At 46.5% G+C, this 24,415-nt stretch overlaps 1 protein-coding gene across 2 annotated transcripts in view; it reads right to left on the bottom strand.

Annotated features, from left to right (window-relative positions):
* Positions 1–22,386, bottom strand: part of TBC1D8 (TBC1 domain family member 8) — a 140,191-nt gene extending 117,805 nt beyond the window's left edge. Inside the window, exon 1 of one of the 2 annotated variants that reach the window (XM_021087166.1) lies at positions 22,031–22,386. In XM_021087166.1, coding sequence (XP_020942825.1) covers positions 22,031–22,157 — 127 coding nt within the window. In that variant the 5' untranslated portion in view covers positions 22,158–22,386. The remainder of the gene's footprint in view (positions 1–22,030) is intronic. The other variant, XM_021087165.1, reaches the window with a different exon arrangement.

Below are 24,415 nucleotides of genomic sequence, written 5' to 3'. Positions count from 1 at the left end.
AGAAAAGAAAAAAACTCTGCAGTCAGAAGGCCAGGCAGGGTGTTGGGGGAGGGGGTGAAATGGGTGATGGGGGCCCAAAGGTGAAAACTTCCAGTTATAAAATAAAAAGTGCTGAGGATGCGATACACAGCCTGGGAGACTGCAGTTAATAAGACATGTGAAAGTCGCAAAGAGAGTCGATCTTAAAAGTTCTCATCACAAGGGAAAAAAATTAACTCTGTGAGGTGACAGATGTCAACTAGACTTACTGAGGGGATCTTTCACAATCCATACAGATATGCAATCATTATTGTGGACACCTGAAACAAATATCATGTTATATGTCAATTACATCTCAAAAAAAAAGAAGACTAGGCCTAAACAGAATCCTGTGGAATTGCTGAGCCACAAGGAACCACTGAGAGGAGGGTCCAGCATCCTCACCTGACAGGTAAGGAACCTGAAACTGCCGGAAGATGGGTGGGTGACTCAGGCTCACACATCACAGTGAGTTAACTGTGTGTGTGAGCCTGGAACCAGCTCCTGAGACCCGCTCCAGGGTCCTTCCACTGCTGCTGTCTCACCTCCAAAAGTCGTGGACCACTGTGGAGAACAGGACAGAGCGTCTTTTAAAAACTAAAAATAGAGCCCACTATATGATCCACTAACCCCACTCCTGGGCATATATCTGGAGAAAACCGTAATTCAAAAAGAGATACATGGGAGTTCGTGTCATGGCTCAGTGGTTAACGAATCCAACCAGGAATCATGAGGTTTTGGGTTCGATCCCTGGCCTCACTCAGTGGATTAAGGATCCGGCGTTGCCGTGAGCTGTGGTGTAGGTCACAGATTCGGCTCAGATCTGGCGTTGCTGTGGCTGTGGTGTAGGCCGGTGGCTCAGCTCCAATAAGACCCCTAGCCTGGGAACCTCAAAAAAAAAAAGGTCCGCTCCATTTGCCACAGGAGCAGACCTACAAAAGGCAAAAAGACAAAAAAAAAAAAAAAGAGATACATGCACCCTCTTGTTCACAGGACCACTATTTACAAAAGTCAAGACACAGAAGCAACCTACATCTCCATCAATAGAGGAATGGATAAAGAAGATGTCCTACATATATACAATGGAATATTAGTCCTAAAAAATAATGAAATAATGCCATTTGCAGTAACATGAATGGACTCAGAGATTATCATGCTAAGTAAAGTAAGTCAAAGACAAATATTATATGATACCACTTATAGGAGGAATTTTTTTTAAAAAAGATACAAATGAACCCATTTACAAAACAGAAAGAGATTCACAGGCATAGAAAACAAACTTAGGGTTACCAAAGGGGGAAGGGGGAGGAGGAGTAGGACTAAATTAGGAGGTTGGGGTTAACACATACACATTACCATAAATAAAACGGACAAACAAAAGGACCTACTGTGTAGCACAGGGAAGAACTCTACTCAGAATTTTGCAATAATTTATAAGGGAAAAGAATCTGAAAAAGAATATATACATAACTAAATCACTGTGCCACACACCTAAAACCAACACAACACTGTAAATCAACTACACATCGATTTAGGAGTTTCCACTGTGGCTCGGTGGTAATGAACCCGACTAGGATCCATGAGGACCCTGGTTCAATCCCTGGCCTCGCTCAGTGGGTTAACGTTCTGGTGTTGCCATGAGCTGTAGTGTAGGTCACAGATGCAGCTCAGATCTGGTGTTGCTGTTGCTGTGGCTGTGGTGTAGGCCAGCAGCTGTAGCTGCAATTCAACCCCTAGCCTGGGAACTTTCATATGCATCAGGTGCGGCCCTACAAAGACAAAAAAAGACTACACAACAATTTTTTGAACAGTTAAGGACCACTACACACCCTCACATACAACTTCTAATTATTTCACAATAACAAGCAGGAGAGGACAGACTAATATTAACAAGCCCAGAGGCTGTCAAACAGTCCTAGTACTTCAGATCGAATTTCTCTCAGTCCCATTCTTTTCCCCAACCATAGTTAAGGAAATTAGATATAGATATAATTGAGGATATATTAGAACAATCCACCAAAACCAAATTAACTTTAAGTATTCTACTCCATAGCTTAGTTATAAAAAATAAAACTAGGAGTTCCCATTTTGGCTCAGTAGTAATGAACCCAACTAGTATCCAGAGGATGTGGGTTTGATTCCTGGCCTCACTCAGTGGGTTAAGGATCCAGTGTTGCCATGAGCTGTGGTGTAGGTGGCAGACATGGCTCGGATCCCACGTTGCTGTGAATGTGGTGTAGGCCAGCCGCTGCAACTCTGATTCAACTCCTAGCCTGGGAATTTGCATATGCCGTGGGTGCAGCATAAAATAAAATAAAAATACATGAAAACCAAAACTACATGAAATCCCAAACAAACAAACAATAAACATGAAGATGCCCTCAAGTCAAATCCAATTCTTCCTCCTCCTCTTCCCCTTCCTCCTCCTCCCCCTCCTGCAGCGGACTGCCATGCTCCTCTAAACTAGCTTCATCCTCTGCCATTCTCCCAGCAACCTCAACAGGAAGAGACGTGAGGGTCTCCAGAGCCAGGCTGAGAATGCTCAGGAAGCTGGGAGCCAAGGAAACTGAGGATGGTCTCAGCCCTGTGGCCAAGTCCACAGAGGCCAGGAGAGGCTGCATATCAGATGCAAAAATCAGGAGTCTCCTCAAAAAATTAAATATGGAATTCCCGGAGCTCCCCAGTGGCCTAGTGGTTAAAGCATTGTAAGGCTGTGGCCCAGATTCAATCCCTGGCCTGGGAATGTGCATATACCACAGACAAAGCTAAATGCTCAGCCCACAAGCATCCTGATGCCTGACTGAAATAAGATCTCCTCCAACCCCTATCACCTGCCAGGAACAAGAGGAAATCCTCCCATAGGTGATAACACCACTCAGAGCCTCAATTGCCCACCCCAGCCGTGGTCTGTCATCCTCCATATTCAGCATCAATACATTACCAGGCCTAATAGGAAACAGACCACATGACTAAAAATCAAGAGAGAAAGAACAAAGTCTACTAGCAACAAATTCACAAAACAGCCAGATATTGGAGTGACCAGCTGCAGAGTAGACGAGATGGAAATAAGTACAAGAATAGAGATGAGGGAGTTCCCTGGTGGCCTAGTAGTTAAGGATCCAGCACTGTCACTGCTGTGGCTCAGGTTCAATCCCTGGCCTGGGAACTTCCACACATCACAGGTGCAAAGAGATAGATAAATAAGGAAGAAACTACCATATGACCTAGCAATTCCACTTCCTGGTATATACCCTGAAGAACTGAAAACAGGGACTCGTACAAATATTTGCACACTTATGTCTATACCAGCATAATTCATAGCCAAAAGGCAGAAACAGCTCAGTATCCTTGGATGGATGAGCAGGTGAGCAAAACGTGGTCTATATGCACAATGGAATATTAATCAGCCTTAAAAGGGAAGGAAATTCTGACACAGGCTACAGTGTGGATGCCCCCGAGGACACTGTGCTCAGTGAAATAAGCCAGTCACAAAAAGACAAATACTGAATGATTTCACTTATACGAGGGACCTAGAAAAGTCAGATTCATAGAGACGGGGGCGGGGGTACCAGGGCTGGGGGAGCAGAGAGAAGGATCTGGTGTTTAATGGGGACAGATTTTCAGTCTGGGAAGAAAAGAAAAGTTCTGGAGCCACACCGCAGTGATGGTTGCACAATAATGAGAATGCACTTAATGCCACTTAAATGAACAATCAAAAATCACTGAAATGGTAAATTTTGTTGTGTTTTTTTTTTTTTTAGGGCCACACCCCCAGCATGGAAGTTCCCAGGCTAGGAGTTGAATCAGAGCTATGGCTGCCAGCCTACACCACAGCCACAGCAACACAGGATCCGAGCCTCATCTGTGACCTACACCACAGCTCATGGCAACGCCGGATCCTTAACTCACTGAGCGAGGCCAGGGATTGAACCAGGGTCCTCATGGATCCTAGTCAGGTTCATTACTGCTGAACCACAATGGGAACTCCAATTTTGTTGTTTTTACACAATCTCTTACTTAAACTTTTTTAAAGAAAGCAAAACAAGGGCCTCAAGAGACACCAGCCCAGCCCAAGAGGAGGAGAACAGGTCTGGAGAAGCTGAACTGGGCTTCTTTCTTTCTTTTCTTTTTTTTAACCTTTCTTTCCTTCTTTTCTTTTCTTTTTTTTTTTTTTTTTTTTTTTTTTTTGGCCACATCTTCAGCATGCAGAAGTTCCCAGGCCAGTGATCGAACACAAACCACAGTAGTGACCCAAGGCACTGCTGTCACAATGGGCCGAGGGCATCTCTGCCTCAGGTCCAACGATTCTGACCTGTAATGAAGGAATGTGGGCCAGTGGTCTCCAAAATCCCAGCCCCAACATCGCCTGACAAGCAGGGGGTCCCAGCAGAGATGGGAAGACTTGTACCCACAGCTGCAGAGGTCATTTTTAAATAGAGAAGTGAATGCACTTCATCTCAGTCACCTACAGAAGGCTGCAGAGCTGACTCACAAAGGGGAGAAGGGTTGGGGCGCCTGGATGCACCATGGAGTCACCTGTACCAACCACTTAGGGTGTGGCAGAAACATCACAAAATATTTTAATGAAGTGAGTTTAAAATGATGGCCAGGTGGACATACTTAAGGGGATTTGCATGCACACTTGAGAATTCCAGTCCTAAATTATTACTAAAGAAAGTAAGTATTTACCAGAATGGAGTTACACATAGACAAATTACCATAGTAGAAACTCTACTGGAGTAGAGTTTCTCTGGATTAATTGCTAGAGTAATGACAGAGCTGTTCTAGATTAATTACTAGAGCAGGTGATTTCTAGAGGAGAGTGGTTCTCGACTGACTGCTAGGGTGAGTCACTACTAGAGTATAGCGGTCCTAGATTACTTACTAGGGTGAGTGATTTCTAGAGAACAGTGGTTCTAGATTAATTACTAGGGCAAGTAGTTTCTAGAGTAGAGTGGTTCTAGGTTAATTACTAGGGTGAGTAATTTCTAGAGTAGAGTGGGGCAAGATTACTTACTAGGGTGTGTTACTACTAGAGTACAGTGGTTCTAGATTAATTACTAGGTGAGTGATTTCTTGGGTAGAGTGGTTCTAGGTTAATTACTAGGGTGCATCACTACTAGAGTACAGTGGTTGTAGATTACTTACTAAGGTGAGTGATTTCTAGGGTAGAGTGGTTCTAGACTGATTACTAGGGCAAGTCACTACTAGAGTACACTCCATGAGGGCAGGACATTGTCACGTTCACTATCTAGAAGAGAGCTGGGCACCCAGAGGCACGGAGTAAACGCCTGTTAAATGAACTTCTTTTCCAAAAGCTTCAGTTACTGACCACAGTCAAGGCCCAGCCTAACATGGAAACCCACACACACAGATTAAAAAATCCTATGTTGAAGCCACTTACAGCCTAGGGTGGTGGGGAGTCCCTACCATACCCACCACCTGTCCTGCTGCATATGGCAAATGGGACTCCAAGAAAGCCCAACTCTTCAGAAATCAGTTTACCAAAACAGTTGTTTCAATGAGACAAGCAAGGATGTTCAGTTCATACTCACAACAGTTATTTTTCCTACAGAAATTTCCAAAATAAAGGGTCCCCCCCCAAGTTGTGTTTTATATTTTGTTATTACAGGCTAAAAATACCTCTATCAAAGTGGACAAGTACTTCTGGGTTGACATTTAAAAGTATGTGTTTATTTAACTTTTGGTTTGGAAACAGCTTCAAGCTTAAAGAAAAGGCTTCGGGAACTGAAGCGGGACCAACAACACCCAAATACCTTTGGCCTAGAAACAGACTGACCTACTGCTAACAGCTCACCCTGTCTGCTCTAACATGGCCCTCTTTCATGGTCTCCCTTTTTCACGTGATGTATGATGTGCTGAGATGTGACATCATAGAATAAGACGTGACAGAATAGGGGACTGTATGGTGTGATGTGATCAAACGGGATGGGATATGAGAGCATAATGGGGGGAATTACAGGTCTGGTATAATGTGATGTGATATGGTGCCGAATAGGGATATTTTCTCACCACAACAATAGCCTGGTTACCGAAATCACTCAGTATCACCCGTGCAGTACTTTTAGCTACAATTTGTATTCCAGATGTGTTACGTGACCCAACAGTGAACCCCAAGACAGTATTTTTCCTTTCCAGCAAAGGACCCACTCAAGGGTTGGGTATCACATTGAGTTACCACATACTTTCAGTTTCCTTTAATCCACAGCCTTTGTCTTTTTTTGTGGATGTGTGTGGTGCCCACTGCATGTGGAAATTCACAGGCCAGGGATCAAATATGGGCCTCAGCAGTAGCCCAAACTACTGCAAATGACAACACTCGATCCTTAACCCACCGTAGCAGAAGGGAACGCCAGCCTTTGCTTTTGATAAACAACATTCTGAAGAATGTTCCCCCCCCCTTTTTTTTTGTCCCCAGCTCCTTTTTTTTTTTTGACAGTTTTGCTCAAAAAGGTTGTTTTCAGTTTGTAATAAAAATTTTTAGGGCTGCACCCACAGCATATGGAAGTTCCCAGGCTAGGGGTTGAATCAGAGCTTCAGCAGCTGGCCTACGCCACAGCCAGAGCAACATGGGATCCCAGCCACGTCTGTGACCTACACCACAGCTCACGGAAATGCTGGATCCTTAACCCACTGAGCAAGGCCAGGGATCAAACCTACAACCTCATGGATCCTAGTCAGATTCATTTCCATTGAGCCACCATGGGAACTCCTGGTTTCTGTAGACTTTAATCCAAAGAAAGTAAATGCAATAACTATTACATGACTCTAACTTCTGGCAATTAACACAGAATGCTCAAATCTAGCCTTCCAGGCCATGCAGGAAGTTAAACTCAAACAAGGAAAGAGGCTCTTAAAGCAGGACATACATCCTACCAAAGAGAACCTTCCAGTTCCTTAAGAGGCTCTCCAACCCCTCTTCTCCTCAAACCTCAGTGTTTTATTTGGATAAATGAAGACAAGCATGAGGCTGAAAGACAAAACAGCATCTGCTTGATGCTGACCTTTCCACGGCAAGCAATCTGAGCAGTGGACCCCAGCGCTGCAGCTCTAGGCGATGCCATCATCAACCTCAGCTAATGGCAATTCCTAGATTAATACACCAAAATGTAGTGCCACCTCTATGAGCCTCACGTACTGTGGAGCTGGGTCAGGTACTTTACTTCAGCTAGCAGGTGGAGGTACAAAGGATGCCCATCTCAGGTGTAACTTACCAAATCCAACCACATGCACTGGCCAACAGACGGAGGGGCCAACCTCTGTTCATCTGGACGGCCCATGACTTACAGAGCACTGGCTCTGGTGCGAGGGGCTGGAACCTCCCAGCTCCACTGAGGCCCCTACATCGCAGGAACTCCTCGTACCAGGAGCAGATTGCTGAGAGAGGTGACAATTACCCTGGCTTCAAGGGTAATTGTTACCACAAGAACTTTTTGTTCCCCATGTTGATTTTGGAACCTAGTCCCCACATTGAGAGACAGAGCACTATGTTGAGATGAGAGAGTGTCCACTTAAAACAAAAACACGGAGTTCCACTGTGGCGCAGCAGAAGCGAATCCGACTAGGAACCATGAGGTTTCAGGTTCGATCCCCGGCCTCAATCAGTGGGTTAGAGATCCGGCATTGCCATGAGCTGTGGTGTAGGTCGAAGACACGGCTCAGGTCCCGAGTTGCTGTGGCTGTGGTGTAGGCCAGCAACTCCAACTCCAACTGGATCCCTGGCCTGGGAACCTCCATATTCCATGGGTATGGCCCTAAAATGACAAAAGACAAAAAAAACCCAAAAACCCACAGGCATACATATGTATACACACACACATCCACACACGCGTGAGTTTTGGAACATCACCTTTACCCCAGTCTAGTCTCTCCAGCCAAACAAATCCTTGCTGTAATTGAATCTTAACAGATACAAGATCATGGGCTAGGAGTTCAATGGTTAATGAACCCGACTAGTATCCACAAGGATGCGGGTTCAATCCCTGGCCTTGCTCAATGGGTTAGGATCTGGCTTTGCTGTGAGCTATGGTGTAGGTCACAGACTCGGCTCAGATCCCGCATTGCTACGGCTCTGGCGTCGGCCAGCAGCAACAGCTCTGATTTGACCCCTAGCCGGGGAACATCCATATGCCGCGGGAGCGGCCCTAGAAAAGGCAAAAAGACAAAAAAAAAACAAGTGACTAGATATAATTCCCAGTGCTAGAGAGCAGGATCTCATTGCTTATCCATATTTTACATTTATTTTAAATTATAAAAGCAAAACAGTAGCATAACAGAAATTCTTTGGCTCTCTATGATCCTGTGGTAGATGAAACACCTCGTTTCTATTTGAGGTGAGCTATCCTTTTCTGCCTTTTTTTTTTTTTTTTAAAAAAAAAAAAGGTGTTTCTGTCACACAAATACTGCTTCTGGAAGGAGAAACTCCCAAAGATCCTTTCAAACCTTCAACTCAAGGCCCATCCCATTTTAAGAATGCTACCACATTTCCTCATTAAAACATCCCTAGGTCCTGGAATTCCCATCGTGGCTCAGTGGTTAACAAATCTGACTAATATCCATGAGGACTCAGGTTCAATCCCTGGCCTCGCTCAGTGGGTTAAGGATCCAGAGTTGCCGTGAGCTGTGGTTGTAGGTCGCAGACGTGGCTCAGGTTCCACGTTGCTATGGCTGTGGTATAGGCCAGCGGCTACAGCTACAGCTGATTCCACCCCTAGCCTGGGAACCTCCATATGCCGAGGGTGCAACTCTAAAAAGCCAAAAAAAAAAAACCCTCCATCCCAAATACTGGGGCCACAATTCAGAACCCTGCTGAATGGACTCCATCATTCAGGATAACCAAACTTCCTGCTGAACCTTCGTAATACCCTGAAATAGCTAATCTGTATTTTCCTTCTAGAAATAAATTCTACTTTTTGAATCCTGTTAACATGATTTACAACAACAGACTACTTAGCTTTATGAAGGTGAGAAATAAAGCCTGATCAAAACACTTAGTGACACCAGATCCAATTCCCACCAGCACTTACTGGACAGAAAGGTACATGATTCGTGACTCCAAACACCCAGCGGGTAACATTAGCCCATGTACGAGTTGCCAAGGTCTCCTCAAAGAATTTGTTTGACCAGGTGACGTAATCACTGTCTAGTGCTAAGCCAACACTGTTGGGTTCCATTTAAATTAGCTCATTCTTTTGGTGGTCAGTTATGGACTCTTTGAGGTAATTTTTTTTCAGTCCTGAGTATTTAACCTCATTTCCAAAACAAAATTCCTGGAGCACCACCCTGGCCTAGTGGTTCAGGACTCAGCATTATCACTGCTGTGGCCTGGGTTCCATCCCTGGCCCGGGGCACTTCCATGTGCCATGAGCACAAAAAAAAAAAAAAAAAAAAAAAAAAAAAACCAAAAAAAACCCCAAAAAAAACAAAAAACAAAAAACAAAACCCAAAGAGGAGTTCCCGATGTGACTCAGTGATAACAAACCTAACTAGCATCCATGACGACACAGGTTTGATCCCTAGTCTTGCTCAGTGGGTTAAGGGGCCAGTGTTGCCATGAGCTGTTGGTGCAGGTCGCAGATGATGCTCAGATCTGGCGTTGCTGTGGCTGTGGCGTAAACCAGCAGCTCCAGCTCTGATTGACCCCTAGCGTGGGAACATATGCTGCAGGTGCAGCAAAAACCACAAAACTCCTTGGGAAATGCTCCTGAGGTCTCCCTCCCTTCCCAGATGCCTCACTTTTATTTCTTTGGCCTTTTCAAACCCTACTCACTGCTTATCTCAAGGCCCCCCCACACCAAGCCCACAACACCTAAAGCTCTATCACTCAGCAGACACTCTCCTGACAAATAGTAAATCTGCAACACCGACAACAACAAAAACCAACCAAACTCCACTTCAACGAAGCTGCCCTCACCTGCTGTCCCCACCCATCGCCAGTCCCCTCCTACACCCTCCCACTGTGGTTGCAGATGTTGTACAAGCTTGTCCCACCCGCTGCTGCAGATCTTCTCCCTCTTCTCTCTCCTTCCTACATGCAACCTTCTCTTGACTTCTGGAAAAATCCACCCTGCTGATGGCCTCCTGCCCTCCAGCCACCCCTGAGTCCACTCTGTGATCTCCTCCTCTTACCAGCCTTCCTGGACAGCTCAGTCGACCTTAACTCATCCAAAGAAGCCCCTCAGAGGAGTTCCCGTCGTGGCGCAGTGGTTAACAAATCCGACTAGGAGCCATGAGGTTGTGGGTTCGGTCCCTACCCTTGCTCAGTGGGTTAACAATCCGGTGTTGCCGTGAGCTGTGGTGGAGGTTGCAGACGCGGCTCGGATCCAGCGTTGCTATGGCTCTGGCGTAGGCCGGTGGCTGCAGCTCCGATTCAACCACTAGCCTGAGAACTTCCATATGCCGCGGGAGCAGCCCAAGAAATAGCAAAAAAAAGAAAAAAAAAAAAAAAGAGGCCCCTCAGAGGCCAAAGGGCTTGTGCACAATTTGCTCCCTCGGCTTGGAAGGCTTTCTCCTGCTTTGCAGCAGGCTAACACCATCCTCCTCCCCCTGCAGCTCTCAGAGGAGATCACAGGTCCTCAGAGAAAAGCCCCCGACACCCCAAACTATATTAGCTTCCCTGTCATTTCTTCTCACCCACCCTACCCCTGCACCTATCACCACTGATAATGCCACATTTTGTGAATTCTGCATGAATCCTGCATGAGCCCCTCACCCCCTCAACCGTACCTTTCATTACAACACAGGGCCTGGCACTGCTGGATGCTATCTATGTTCATCTGACTTTTTCTTCTTCTTTAAACACAAATAATAAGTGGATTTTGCCAACATATCTGTAAACTATAACCGTTCCAAGTATAAACACTTCCCCAAAGCAAAAACTGTTTTGCTTTTTTCTTTTTAGGGCTACTCTGCAGCATATGGAAGTTCCTGAGCTAGGGGCTAAACTGGAAGTGCAGCTACCAGCCCACAGCCACAGCTATGGTAGATCTGAGCTACATCTGTGACCTAGACCACAGCTCGCGGCAATGCCAGATCCTTAACCTACTGGGCGGGGCCAGAGATCATACCCAAATCCTTGTGGAAACTAGTCAGGTTCTTAACCCACTGAACCACAACAGGAACTTCCAAAAACTGGATTTGTTATTGTAATTGTTATCACTGTTCTGTAGGTTAAGAAACTGAGACCCCAGAAGGAACTAGTTCCAACTATAGTAGTGTACCTCTGAGTCTAGGGAGGGGACAAAAATTATACATGTATAGGGAGTTCTCTTTGGCCCAGTGGATTAAGGATCCCACACTGTCACTGATGTGGTGTGGGTTTAATCCCTGGCCTGGGGAACTTCTACATGTCTCAGGTATGCCCCCTGCCAAAAAAATACATGTATAACTCTAAACTGATTTCTGCTCTAAAGGAAAAAAAAAAAAAATTCAGAATAGATATATTTTAATTTCAAATACAAATACCTGGCTAGATTAGATGCATTTCTGAAAATAGTTTTTAAGGCCTGGTGAAACTGACATACCCCACACATTTCAGACCCTCTAAAGGCTAAATATAGTTTACTGAGAGGACGAATATCTGAGGCATCTGCGGTCCAGGGACTGTGGTCCATGAGGCAATAACAGGACATTTCAGTGCCTCTCCTGAGTGTTACCTATACCATCTCCAATACCCATGTGATCCCCATCACCCATGCGATCCTCGTAACCCAAGAGCGCCCCCTTTACTCAGGCAATCGCAGTCACCCACGTGGCCCCATTAACTCCACAAAATGCCAAGCTCTCCCCCATTTTAGATTCTGTATTGTATCAAGTGCACGCGTGCAAGGAAAGAAGCAAGCAATTCCACCAGGCTCCTGAGAAAACCCAACAGCCCCTCACCCCTCCCTGCTCTTATTCCGAAGTCCGGGAGGGAAACCGCTCCCAGCTCTCAACTGGTTCTTTTCCCGCCTAGCTCCACTTCTCCAAGGAACACGCCCGTGCAACCACTTTCCCCAGCAGACATCATCCTGCAACTTGCAGAAGCGGAGGCTGTGATCCCTGTCCACTCACCACCACCGCCTGCTACTCACACCTCACTTAGACAACAGCCTGGGTTAGATCACCAGTCGATATTTACATTATTGTAAGGACAATGCAAATATTACTGTGAGCTGAGCTTTGTAGTAAAAGGATGAAACCTTTCCTAACCACGCAGTTTTTAATTTTCCCTGGGGTTGACAGCCGCCCTGGAATTCTTAGCTTGATCAAGAACTCACCCACAAACTCTGCCCTGGCATGTGGACCTCCCTTCAATGTGTGCAGATGTATCCGTGCTCCATCAGTTTCTCCTCTCTGAGGAGTTGTCCTGGAGCCTCTGCCCTGCTCCCAACCAGACGGAGGACCAGATTCTCAGCTCAGGATCACCCTTCACCATCATCCTGGAGATTCCCTTCTGAAGATTTCTTCTTATACATGTAAAAACAAGCACAAACTACCAGGGGGAAAGAATGGTACATTTGACTACATGAAAATTAAGAATGTTGGTTCCTCAGAAGACCTATAACAAGAATAAAAAGCCCTGGCATGGAGAGATTTTTCAAGGCATAGAACTGAAAAAACACAGAACACACACAGCTCCTAAATAAGAAAAAGACATTTTACTCAAAAGGCAAAACAGATCCTTAATAAACACATAAAAAGATTCTTATCCCTATGAGGGAAATAACATCTCAGGGGTTCTCAGACACTATTTTTGGTCATCTTGTTTGGCTGTCCTGAGACATATAGAGTTCCCAGGTTAGGGAACAGATCTGAGCCACAGTTGCGACCTCCACTGCAGCTGCGGCAATGCCAGATCCTTTAACCCACTGTGCCAAGCTGGAGATCTAACCTGCATCCTGGTGCTACAGAGATGCTGCTGATTCTGTAGCACCACAGAGAGAACTCCTCCAATACTATTTTAATACCTACCAGATTGGCAAAAAGAAACATCTCTGACAATGATCATAGCAGCACTATTTGTAACAGCAAAACAACAACTAGGAGTTCTCTTGTGGTGCAGCAGGTTAAGGATCTGGCATTGTCACTGCAGTGGCCCTGCATCACGTGTTGCTGCTGTGGTGTGGGTTTAATCCCCGGCACAGGATCTTTCACATGCCCCAAGGCACAGCCAAAAATAAAAACAATAACAACAATAACTAGAAACTCAAATATCAATTGACAAGAGAATGAATGAATAAATAAATCAATAATGGTATATTCATTTCTTTTTTTTTTTCCTTTTTTCTTTTTAGGGCCATACCTGCAACATATGGAAGTTCCCAGGCTAGGAGTCAAATTGGAGCTGCACCTGCTGGCGTACACCACAGCAACTCGGGATCCCAGCCATATATACGACCCACACTACAGCTCAGGGCAACGCCAGGTCCTTAACCCACTGAGTGAGGCCAGGGATTGAACCCCCATCCTCTGGATACTCATCAGGTTCTTAACCCGATAAGCCACAACAGGAACTCAGGTATAGTCATTCAATGGATCACTACCCATCAATGAAAATGAATGAACGTGGCTACAGACATCAGCACGTTTCAATGTCAGAGAAACATAAACATGACTGGGGGCAGGGTGGAAAGACAAGCTTCAGAGAAATACATAAAGTATGATTCCCCTTGTAAAGAGTTAAAAAAAATTACAAAACTAAACAATGTATTGATTAGGGATACATATAAATATGTCAAAACTATAAATAAAAGCAAAGAGGTATTAACATGTAATTCAGGATAGTCATGTCCACAAGGGATGGAGGGGGATATAATCAGGAAAACACGAGGAATCCCTCAAGCCCTGGAAATAGTTTATTTTTCAGTAACAGCTGGTGAGTTTTGTATTAGACTTTACATTTGCCTTATATATTCTGACGCACACAAAAGAGTTCACATTTTAAAACTTTAGGCAGGAGTTCCCCTCATGGCACAGCGGAAACGAATCTGACTAGGATGAGGTTGCAGGTTTGACCACTGGCCTCGGTCAGTGGATTACAGATCCGGCATTGCCGTGAGCTGTGGTGTAGGTCGCAGGCATGACTCGGATATGGCATGGCCGTGACTGTGGTGTAGGCCAGCAGCTGCAGCTCCAATTTGACCCCTAGCCTGGGAACTTCCACATACCACAGGTGTGGCCCTAAAAAGACAAAAAAAAAAAAAAAAAAAAAAGGAAAAACGAAACTTTGGGCAAACAACCATCCTATTATAAATGAATGTCCAAAAGAAAAAAGAATGGATATATGTATATGTATGACTGATTCACTGTGCTGAAACTAATTTCACACCTGAAACTGTAATACACTGTAAATCAACTCTACTCCAATAAAATTAAATTTTAAAAATTTATATGTATACAGATACATATGAATATATGTTCATATATGAATGTCCATTCTCTGCTAATAGCTATTTATTCAGAATAAAACCAACCACAAAACACTGTACCCTTTCCTAAGGCACAGTATCTTACTGGGGGCTGTTTATTTTGTTTTTTTCTTTTCCCTTTTTCAAAGTTAAAAAAAGGAAGCAGAAAAATAATAAAATCTGGTGGTTACAACACACCCAGCAACTGTTCAAGAATATTAATGACTCAGCTCCCTGGAGCTATGTTAGCTGGCTGGTAATACGCTGGGAAAACCATTCTGGGTCCGTACAGTATCATTTACATAAAGCTTATGGAAAGGCAATTCTAACAGCCGGGCAGGCACAACTGACAAACTACCACTAATCCTTACAAGCGCACAGGGCAGGTGTGAGAAATAGCACTAACAACTCTTGGTATTATGTATTCCTGTTTTCTGCATAATTTCCATAATACAAATAATACATAACAATACATAATGCATAATAATACATGACACATAATTTTTAACACAAGAACATTTCTCAACCTCAAAGGCTCACATCTATGGATTCGATGTGGGCATCTGTGTATTCACTAAATACATATCGAGAGTGCCCCATTTTGAAGTTCTCTTGTGGCACAGCGGGTTAAGGATCCAGTGTTGTCCCTGCAGTAGCTGGGGTCACTGCTGTGACACAGGTTCAATCCCTGACTGGGGAATTTCCATGTCGCTGGTGCCGTCAAAAAAAAAAAAAAAAAGAGTGCTTCATTTTTAGTTTTTTACTTTTTTAAGGAACCTCCATACTGTTCTCCATAGTGGACGCACCAATTTACATTCCCCCAATAGTGCAGGAGGGTTCCTTTCTCCCCACACTCTCTCCAGCATTTATTATTTGTAAACTTTTTAGGGATGGCCATTCTGACCAGTGGGAGGGAAAAAGAGCTAAAAACAGAGTTACCATATGATTCAGCATTCCCACTCCTGGGCATATATCTGGAGAAAACTCTAATTCAAAAATATTCATGCACCTCAATGTTCATTGCAGCACTATTTGCAATAGCCAAGACATGGAAGCAACTTAAATGTCCATCAACAGATGAATTCATAAAAAGAGGATGTGGTACACACACACACACACACACACACACACACACACACACACACACACAGGAATATTACTCAGACAAAAAGAAGGACAATGCCATTTGCAGCAACACGGATGAACTTAGGGATTATCATACTAAGTGAAGTAAACCACACAGAGAAAGACAAATATCACAGGATACTGCTTATATGTGGGATCTTAAAAAATGATACAAATGAACATATTTATAAAACAGAGACTCACAGACATAAACAACAAATTTATGTTCGCCAAAGGGGAAAGGCAGGGTGGATGGATAAATTAGGAGTTTGGGATTTGCAGATACAAACTACTATATACAAAATAGATAATCAACAAGGACCTACTGTATAACACAGCAAATTATACTCAATATCTTATAATATCTTAAGGGGAAAGAATCTGAAAAATAATATATACATTATGTATATTATATTTATATTATATATTATGTTAATCTATAATATACAATATATTACATATACAAATATATATAGTTTATATTATATATATAACTGAATCACTGTGGTTTACACCTGAAACATGACATTGAAAATCAACAATACTTCAATTTTTTAAAAACGTGTTCCAGTGACAGAAATGGTTCCAGTTGTTGCAAGACACCCAGACGTAAGACCTCCCTTCTGGGGCTCAAGGTCTGGTTTGCTCCAAACAGATAAAGCCATGAGGAGCCACATCATGACAAACAGCGGTCAGTGTTACAAAGGAAAAGTGGAGGGTGGGACAAGACCATGAGGGATGAGGTCCATCCACGGGCAGAGGGGCTCAGGCTGAGAAGAATCAGCAGGGCAGAGGGGTTGGGGAGAGCACCATGGGCAGAGGAGACAGCCCTGTGGAGGCTCTGGGAGAGAAGAGTGATTGACATGCTGGAGGGTGGGTTGGTCTTTGCTGGTGGCAGAGGACAAGCCTTAGAGGAGGCACCCAGGTAGCTCATGCAACACCCAAGGAACCGTTAAATTATCTGCATTGCTGCTTTTTATAATACAATTGATGAAAGTGTCACAAAAGAGAGAGTGGGAAAAAAAATCTGTGCTGGAAATATGATAAGAGTTACCACTTTCATTTTAAAGAAATCCCTCCTTGATCCAATGCTGCCAGAATGTGGAGTCAAGATGATAAAATCCTATCCCATCACAGCTGGTAAATGAATTCTTTAACCACTCCAAGCCTCTCAATCATTGTCAGCTCTTCCTAAAGAACCCCAATCAGCTGAAATAGCCACTGCTACCCAGCCACCCGCCCATTTGTACCTCATATTATTTCCTGGAGTGACACAGCCCCAGTGCCTTGTTTGATTATCTAATTACAATTGCATGGCCCTTATTAAGTCCTCATTAAATGCAACTGCTGGAAACCCCAGGCTTTTGTTAACGGCTAATCAGCCCTTAGAGATATACCAGTTAATTTACTTATATAAACTTTCTGATTTATGCTCCTGAAATCAAAGTACTTCCTTTGTGATTTCTTCCTTCGTGTGCTTTTGGAAAACAAGACCAAAGCATGTAAGGGGTCCAGAGTCAGTATCTGAGAAGCCTGCACAATGTAGCTTCAGCCACCTGAGCAAGACTCCAGCCACTGTCATACAGACTAGCCAAGAAGGCCACACCAGGGCTGGACCTCACCATTCCAGCCAGTCAACAGGGTCATTCTGAGCAAGCCTTGGGACCCCTACAAGGATCCCTGGGTGAAACCCCCCCCCCCCATCATGGGACACTGTTCCAGAGACAGGAAACAACCCACCCTGGGCACAGGCAACCATTCAACTCCATTCCCTTTATTTACTAGGATTTAATGTGGTCAAAGACCACCACCCCCTGACCACCCGTCCCCAAATTCTGCTGGTACAAACTGTTATTTAACTATTTAATATACTAATTACACTTATTAAACTCTGCATTAATAGATAAATGTTTCTTACACCCTTACAAGAATGCAAACTTCTTTAAAACACTTCTAAGAAGCCCTCTTGTTCTTCAATTTTTTAAATGTGACTTTGCTTTTCTTTTTTCAAACCTACTAGGTGACAAGGACAACTAAGTCCTCGATGCATACTGTTTATTTTCATGCTAAGCTTTCTTAATAATCGAAGCCTAGTGCATTGCTGATGGGAATGTAAGCTGGGGATAATTTAGGTGAAAAACAGTTTCTAATCCTCTTCAAGTAAGTTTCTGCGCCAGGCTTAAGGCAAAGTTATAACAAAGGCTCAAAGAAACCAATAAATTAGCCCAGATTCATAACCAACAGACTGATCTTGACGCCAGAGCCCTTATTTCCCCCCTCCCATCCATACTTCCTCCCTTGACCTTGTTGGGAAATCGGTTTGCCCAGAGCTGCTACAAAGGCAGTGGCAAGAACAGGGGCTGAAGGGAACCCCTCCAAAAGGCAGAAAACATCAATATTTGATGCAAAGTACAGCTTTTAGACAGCCAGCCTCTTAGGGGAAAGAACGGTCTGATTATACGGGAAGGTGTGTAATAAACACACTGAAAAATAAATAAAATCCTTCAGAGGGGCACACCTGGATGGTGACAGTCAGTATTTACTTTGTTTTAGGTGCTTTGGAGAACCCCAGGGATGGGGAAGTGATGTCGCCTCCCAAAGACTAACTTCTACCCCGTTCTCCCAGAGCTGACTCAGCTTTTGTAAGAAATATTCCCACGGGCTAGAGACGTATCCCAGAGAACACTGGATAGCTTGACCTCCCTCCCAGGGCAGCAAAGTCGCTCTGTCAGGGGAGCTTTGGAAACATCTTGCAATACTGTGTTCAGCCACGTCATGTTCTAACTGGAGGAGGAGGTCACTGTCTTCCACTGTGCCCCAACCCCAGCCCAGGAGCTCCTTCTCTAGGCGGGTCCCTGGGCTGCTAACAGAAGCCACCTCAGAGGCTGGAGCCATGCTCCTTTCCCCTCATGGGAGGAGGCTACAAAAATAGAAGGAGGAGGTCTCTGATGCCTGCCCACGCCATCCAGCTTTCCAGAGTGATCAGCCTGCAGGTACACAGCAAGCCAAGGAGAGAGGGGGCATGTCCCTGTTGCACGTGACCAGAGCAGCCTCAGACTGAAAGCTGGGCCACCTTACCCACCCAACTTTTTTTTTTTTTGTCTTTTTGTCTTTTCTAGGGCCGCTCCCGCGGCATATCGAGGTTCCCAGACTAGGAGTCCAATCGGAGCTGTAGCCGCCAGCCTACATCAGAGCCACAGCAATGCCAGATCCAAGACGCGTCTTCGAACTACACCACAGCTCACGGCAACGCCGGATCCTTAACCCACTGAGCGAGGCCAGGGATCAAACCCGCAACCTCACAGTTCCTAGCTGGATTCGTTAACCACTATGCCACGACGGGAACTCCTGCCCACCCAACTTTTAAGAAAAACGTGGGATCCATCCTTCATGCAGGTACTTGTCCATCTATTCATCCCATGAATGTTTGAAGAGCACAGACCCTGTGCTAGGCACCAGCACAGGGTAAATTACCTGTACTCAGAGAACGGACAATTTAGGAAGGGAAACAATGAACAAAGTAAAAAAGTATTTGCATATTACAAAAGGAGAAACGGCTACGGAGAAAATAAAACTGGAGATGTGTATAAGGAATGTGTGTGAGTGTGTGTGCATGTTGTGTGTGTGTGTGTGTAAGTAGGAGAACGAATTGCAATCCTCAAGGAAACAAAACCTTATATTTCTGAAGGTGGACAAGTTTTAAACAGGTAAGATTACTTTAAACACCAATGGAGGCCTCTCATGTTAAAGACTCTTTTCTTTTACTTAATATCAAACTCAGCCTCACCATAAAAGACACTTCCTTTTATCGCATTCTCTCCCACCCTCTTAAACCATCTCTCCTGATTCTTTCCGAAGAAAAGCCTAACATTGGTCAGAATGTGCACCCATTAATTACATAAACTCAGTCTAAGCTTTAAATCTTTGAAATACATTGTTAAAAAATCGGCCTATTTAGAATTCTACATCTTCTGAAAACTGTCCCCAACATGGGGCTGGCCTGTGTGTCACGTCAGTTTTGATTTTACAATATCTGTAACGGCCGGGGTACGACCAGCCCATCAGTGGATGTGGTAATGGGGTTGCCTAATCCATGCAGCCACGCCATTGGTTCCCCAGCTAAAAGTCCAAAGGTGGAGTGTCCAGCTGCCAAGGGGATGTCATCTTTTCACCATCATCAGAGGTTCTGAGTACCCAGGAAATAAAGCAAAGTGTCGGGTAACTCTTTGCGGGACATTTTCCTCCATTTGGGGACTGTCTTATTGCCTTTAAGAATAAGAAAACTGGGGAGTTCCCATTGTGGCTCCAGCTACTATCCATGAGGATTCGGATTTGATCCTTGGCCTTGCTCAGTGGGTTGAGGATCCAACGTTGCCATGAGCTGTGGTGCAGGTCACTGACACAGCTTGAATCTGGCATCACTGTGGTATAGGCTAGCAGCTGCAGCTCCGATTTGACCCCTAGCCTGGGAACTTCCATATGCTGCAAGTGCAGCTGTAAAAAGCGGGAAAAAAAAAAAAAAAAAAAAGAATAAGGATAAGAAAGGTGGGAGTTCCCACTGTGGCGTAATGTTATCTGTGTGGTTTCTCTGGAGCACTGAGATGCAGGTTCAATCCCCTGCCCACCACAGTTTCAGATCTGATCCCTGGCCCCCAGGGACTCCGTACGCCTCAGGGCGGCCAAGAAAGAAAAGAAAACTTCATATTCACTTCAAACACAAAGTAAACCCAAGGAAGGCCAAGGGCCCAGGCCAGACGACAGCACAGCCCTGCTTGATTTTGGAATGCAGCAGGAGGGGGAGAATCATTCTGAGTTCATCTCAGACACACTGTACCACAAAGCACTGAACCTCGATCAGGCATCAGATCTGGGGCTCTGCCCTCCGTGTCTGGATCCCTCTTCCTGCTGAATGAGTAACCAGATCTCTTCCCCAAAGCAGACACAGGAGCTTTCCACCAACAGTGTACAGTGAACTAAGTCAACGGATGTTTGCTGGGCAAAGGTTCCTTACATTTTCTATTTCACAAATCTTCAAGGCCCATCCTCATCCTCTACTAAAGGAGACCATTCAGAGACCAGGTACTGAATGCACCAAAGATTAAGATACAAAGTCTCAAAAGACTGGAGGGGCAAACCCTTCCTCTGACCTCTTCACCTCTGACGGGCCCCACGGGGCTCCCCCAACCTCCACGTTCCAAGAGCCTGGGCACTAAAATGTCACTGTGTGGCTCAGGGGCACCAAGGTCATAGGACCTCCTGCCTCCTACACTAACTCCCCCACTCAGAGTCTAAAATAGCTCTCTGCCGCACACCTGTCCCCACTGATAACCACCACCACAGGTCACCCCACCACCCTTTCCATCCAGAAATCCTGCCAACTCTTGCCTGAATCCTTGAGGCTCTGTGACATCTGCCCTCCTTAAAGTCTATAGTGCGGGATGGGAAATTCCCCTCGCACTTGGTTCTGTCCTTTCAGGACTTATTTATTAACTGCATTTCCCGGTAGACTTTACTCCTGGAGGGCCGGCCACAGAATAAGGAGAGAGCAGTCACCAACCCCAGCTCGGCCCCTTGGCCACTCTCTCCCTAGCCATGGTCTCCTCCTGGTAGAAGGAGGCACGTGGTGGGAAGATCTAAGGTCCGTTTTATTTCAGATTCCAAAATTTGAAAAGTCCACACAGGTTCCCAAGATACTACTGGAAAAAGCTAGTATTCCTCTACTGGCCTGTTAAAACAGGTGTCCCTGCTAACACAAGCTGTCCAAACCCTTGATTTTCAAAGAGTTTTGGACCAAAACTTATAGGGAGTGGCGAGGAAATGCTGTTTTCCATAAATTTTACGAGCCTGAATTTTTTTTTCCCCCCTATCCTTTCTCCTAGGAAGAAAGGAAAGAGATGAGGGTAGGGCGAGGACAGGAAACTGACCTGCCGAGTTTTGCTAAGTTCAGGAGCTCGGGATTCGCACCACTTGGGTTTCTCCTCTGGGCGTGAGAGGGTTCCCGGAGCCAGGGCCTCTCGAGCTGCGCCCCGCCGTGGGCTGGCCGTGTCCCCAGCGGCGACACCACCTGGAGCCTCGGGCACGTCCAGATGGCCAGGGCGGGCCGGACCCGCTGTCACCTGGCCCGGCCCCGCGGCCCCGCTCCCCCCGGGGCGGCCCTCGCTCCAGCCGGCATCTCTCCTCGGATTCCCGAGCCAAGCCTGGCCTCCGGGCGGTCACCGGGCCAGGCAGCGGAGGCACCTGCCTCGCCCGGGAAAATGCACGAGCCCGCAAGTCCCTTCTGCCACCACCCCGACCGGGACTTGCTGGAGAAATGCAGGAGAAAGGAAAACAAGCCCGAGGTAGGGCCGGGCCGGCCCGGCGTCTCCAACGAAACCCCCAACTGCGCTGCAGCCCCGAGCTGGGGCCGTGGGCCCAGCAGGGAGCGAGGTCCGGGCCCGGCCGCTGCGCCTGCCTGCCCGCCAGCTTCGCGCGCCCCTTACCCGTGAGCCGGCCGCCCCCCTCGCCATGCCCGCGGCGCCGCTGGAGGATGAAGTAGCAGCTGCTCTTCTGAGTCACCCAGAGCTTCAGGGCGTTCTTCAGCAGCACCTCCTCGGGCTTGAGCCACATCGCAGCGGTCCGGCCGCGCCCGCGGGCCCCGGCTCACATCGCCCCGGTCGCCGGGCCGAGCCCGATCGGGAGGAGTCGGCAAGGCGAGAGTGCGACCAACCGGCGCCCTGCGCTCGGGAGTCCCGGGAGCGCTGTAGGCGCAGCTCGCCCCTTGCAGCCCGCGCAGCCCGCGCGTCGGTCCCGCCCCTGGCCCGCCCGGGCCCCGCCCACGGAACCGCCCACCGGGCACCGGGCCACGCCCACCAGTCGCCCAGCGTCCACCCCGCCGGCTCCGGTGGCGCCGCCCGGTTTCCGAATCCCGGCGGCTCCCGCGCAGTTCCGGAGTGGAGGGAGGAAGTCCAGTCCCGGCGGCCAGGCTCCCCGCCTCTCTCGCTGAGGGCGCCAAGGCCCCTCTCCCCTCCTCCGTCCCTGCGAGGTCACAGCCCGGAGAGCTGGAGGAGGAGGTGATGGGGAAAAAGACATCTTGTCGCAGCTCCAGGTTTCCAGCCTAGGGAATTTATCTTTGGGGGGACAGAATGCGTGCCAGGAAACCGAGGTGTGTGTGGAATAACACAGCATTTAAAATAACAAGAAATATTTCTATAAATAATCGACAGATAGCATTCAAAATTAAAAACAATTATTTGCCTTTTTTTTTTTTTTTTTTAAGTGCTGAGCATACGTTTTCTTTGCTCCCACGAGGGATCCCACGAAGCTGCCGAAGAGGCAGCGATGTTGTGGGACCCTGAGGCGAGTGTCAGACCAAACTCAGCACTAGACGTGGACACCCATCCTGCACACAGAAGATGCTGATTTTAGGGCCCCTCCTGAGGATCCCCTACCCAGGAATGAAACCAGTCACATTGGTTCCCAGAGACGTGAAAAGCTGGGAAGTATGGAGGAGATGATAGTAAAAACTATAGGGATTGTGGAGGCAGAGTTTCAAAAATGAGATATTTCTTCAAAGTGTGGTGGACCTGACTTGGCTGCTGGCCTGAACGGGCTGGGGATCTCCATGAGCAGTCTCCTCAATTAAATCCAACATCCTAGGAAGAGAAAAAAAGAAACTCCATCCACCTGACGGTAGGGTTTCAACAAAAGGACCCCGGACAAAACATGACTATTAATTGGGACAAAACTGAAAAGTGGAAGCAAAGTAAAGCTCCCACCAGCCTCCCGGGAACTGAGCAGAAGCTCTTCAATGGAAGCCAAGGAACTTGTTTGCAGACGATCAGAGGGATCAGCTCAGAAACCTAGCCCTGACCTGACAGGTAAGAAGCCAGGTAAGATCCTGTACCCAGGAGGAACAGGACAGCCCACCCAGGGGGCAGAGGCATGTGTGGTCCAGAGCTACAGCCTTGAGGCACAACTGAGAAAGGAAGTCATCTGTTCTCAGGGAGATGTGGGTGCCCCAAGGGGTACAGAGAGTGGGCAGGGGTGGCTGAAAAATATTCCTTCCAGAAATGGTTGCTGGAAACTGCCCCTCCCCCCACTCTCTGCAGGCCCTGGAATTGCCGAGAGAAGGGGACTGAACATGGGCCCTGTCCTAAAGGACTCACAAGCAAGAGACCAGGCCCAAAGTGTCATGGGAGTCATGCTGGGGACAGCAGGATGCACAGAATGAAGGCGCAGTTCCCTCGCACTGGGGATTGACAAAGCCCCACAGGGCAGCTGTGGTTTGACTGGGGCTGGGAAAACAAATATGTTTGCCACAGGGTCAAGTGGGAACGGCAGGTCCGGTGAGCAGATCAACCCATATGCCCTTGTGGTTGAGGGCACACCTCTGGAGAAAGACTGTCCTAGATCAAACCCCGTTCCTGCCACTGGTTCACTGCACAACCTTGACCTCGGGCAAGATAGGTTACTCAGGGAGCCCCAGTCCAGTCGGCTGTAAAATCGGGATCATCATGGCAGCTCCTTTATAGGTGCTCTCCAGCCTATAAGATATTCAAGTCCTTAGAACACACGCAAGCACTCAATAAATGTCAGCTCTTATAACTAAATGTACACAAGTTCTTGGAAGTGAAACAGTCCCCATGCACACTCACCCATATTTTAAACATCATTAAGCTCTGATCATCCGCCAAATAGTAAACATAGACTGTATGGTATTAAATTAGGGCAAGCGATTTATGAAAGCAGCTGGGAGGGCCTGGGAAGGATCCTTTGGGGTACTATGCCCTGTCAGCTCTATCTTTCCACCCCTGAGGTGCCTCCGAGGCCTCCTGTGAACCAAGTCATGTAAAAGCCAGAGGCAAGCAAGAGAGCCCAGGGGATGC

This window comes from Sus scrofa, chromosome 3, assembly GCF_000003025.6.
Source record: "Sus scrofa isolate TJ Tabasco breed Duroc chromosome 3, Sscrofa11.1, whole genome shotgun sequence".
In the NCBI taxonomy this organism is placed as follows: Eukaryota; Metazoa; Chordata; class Mammalia; order Artiodactyla; family Suidae; genus Sus; species Sus scrofa.
This window is presented reverse-complemented; position numbering and strand designations above follow the sequence as displayed.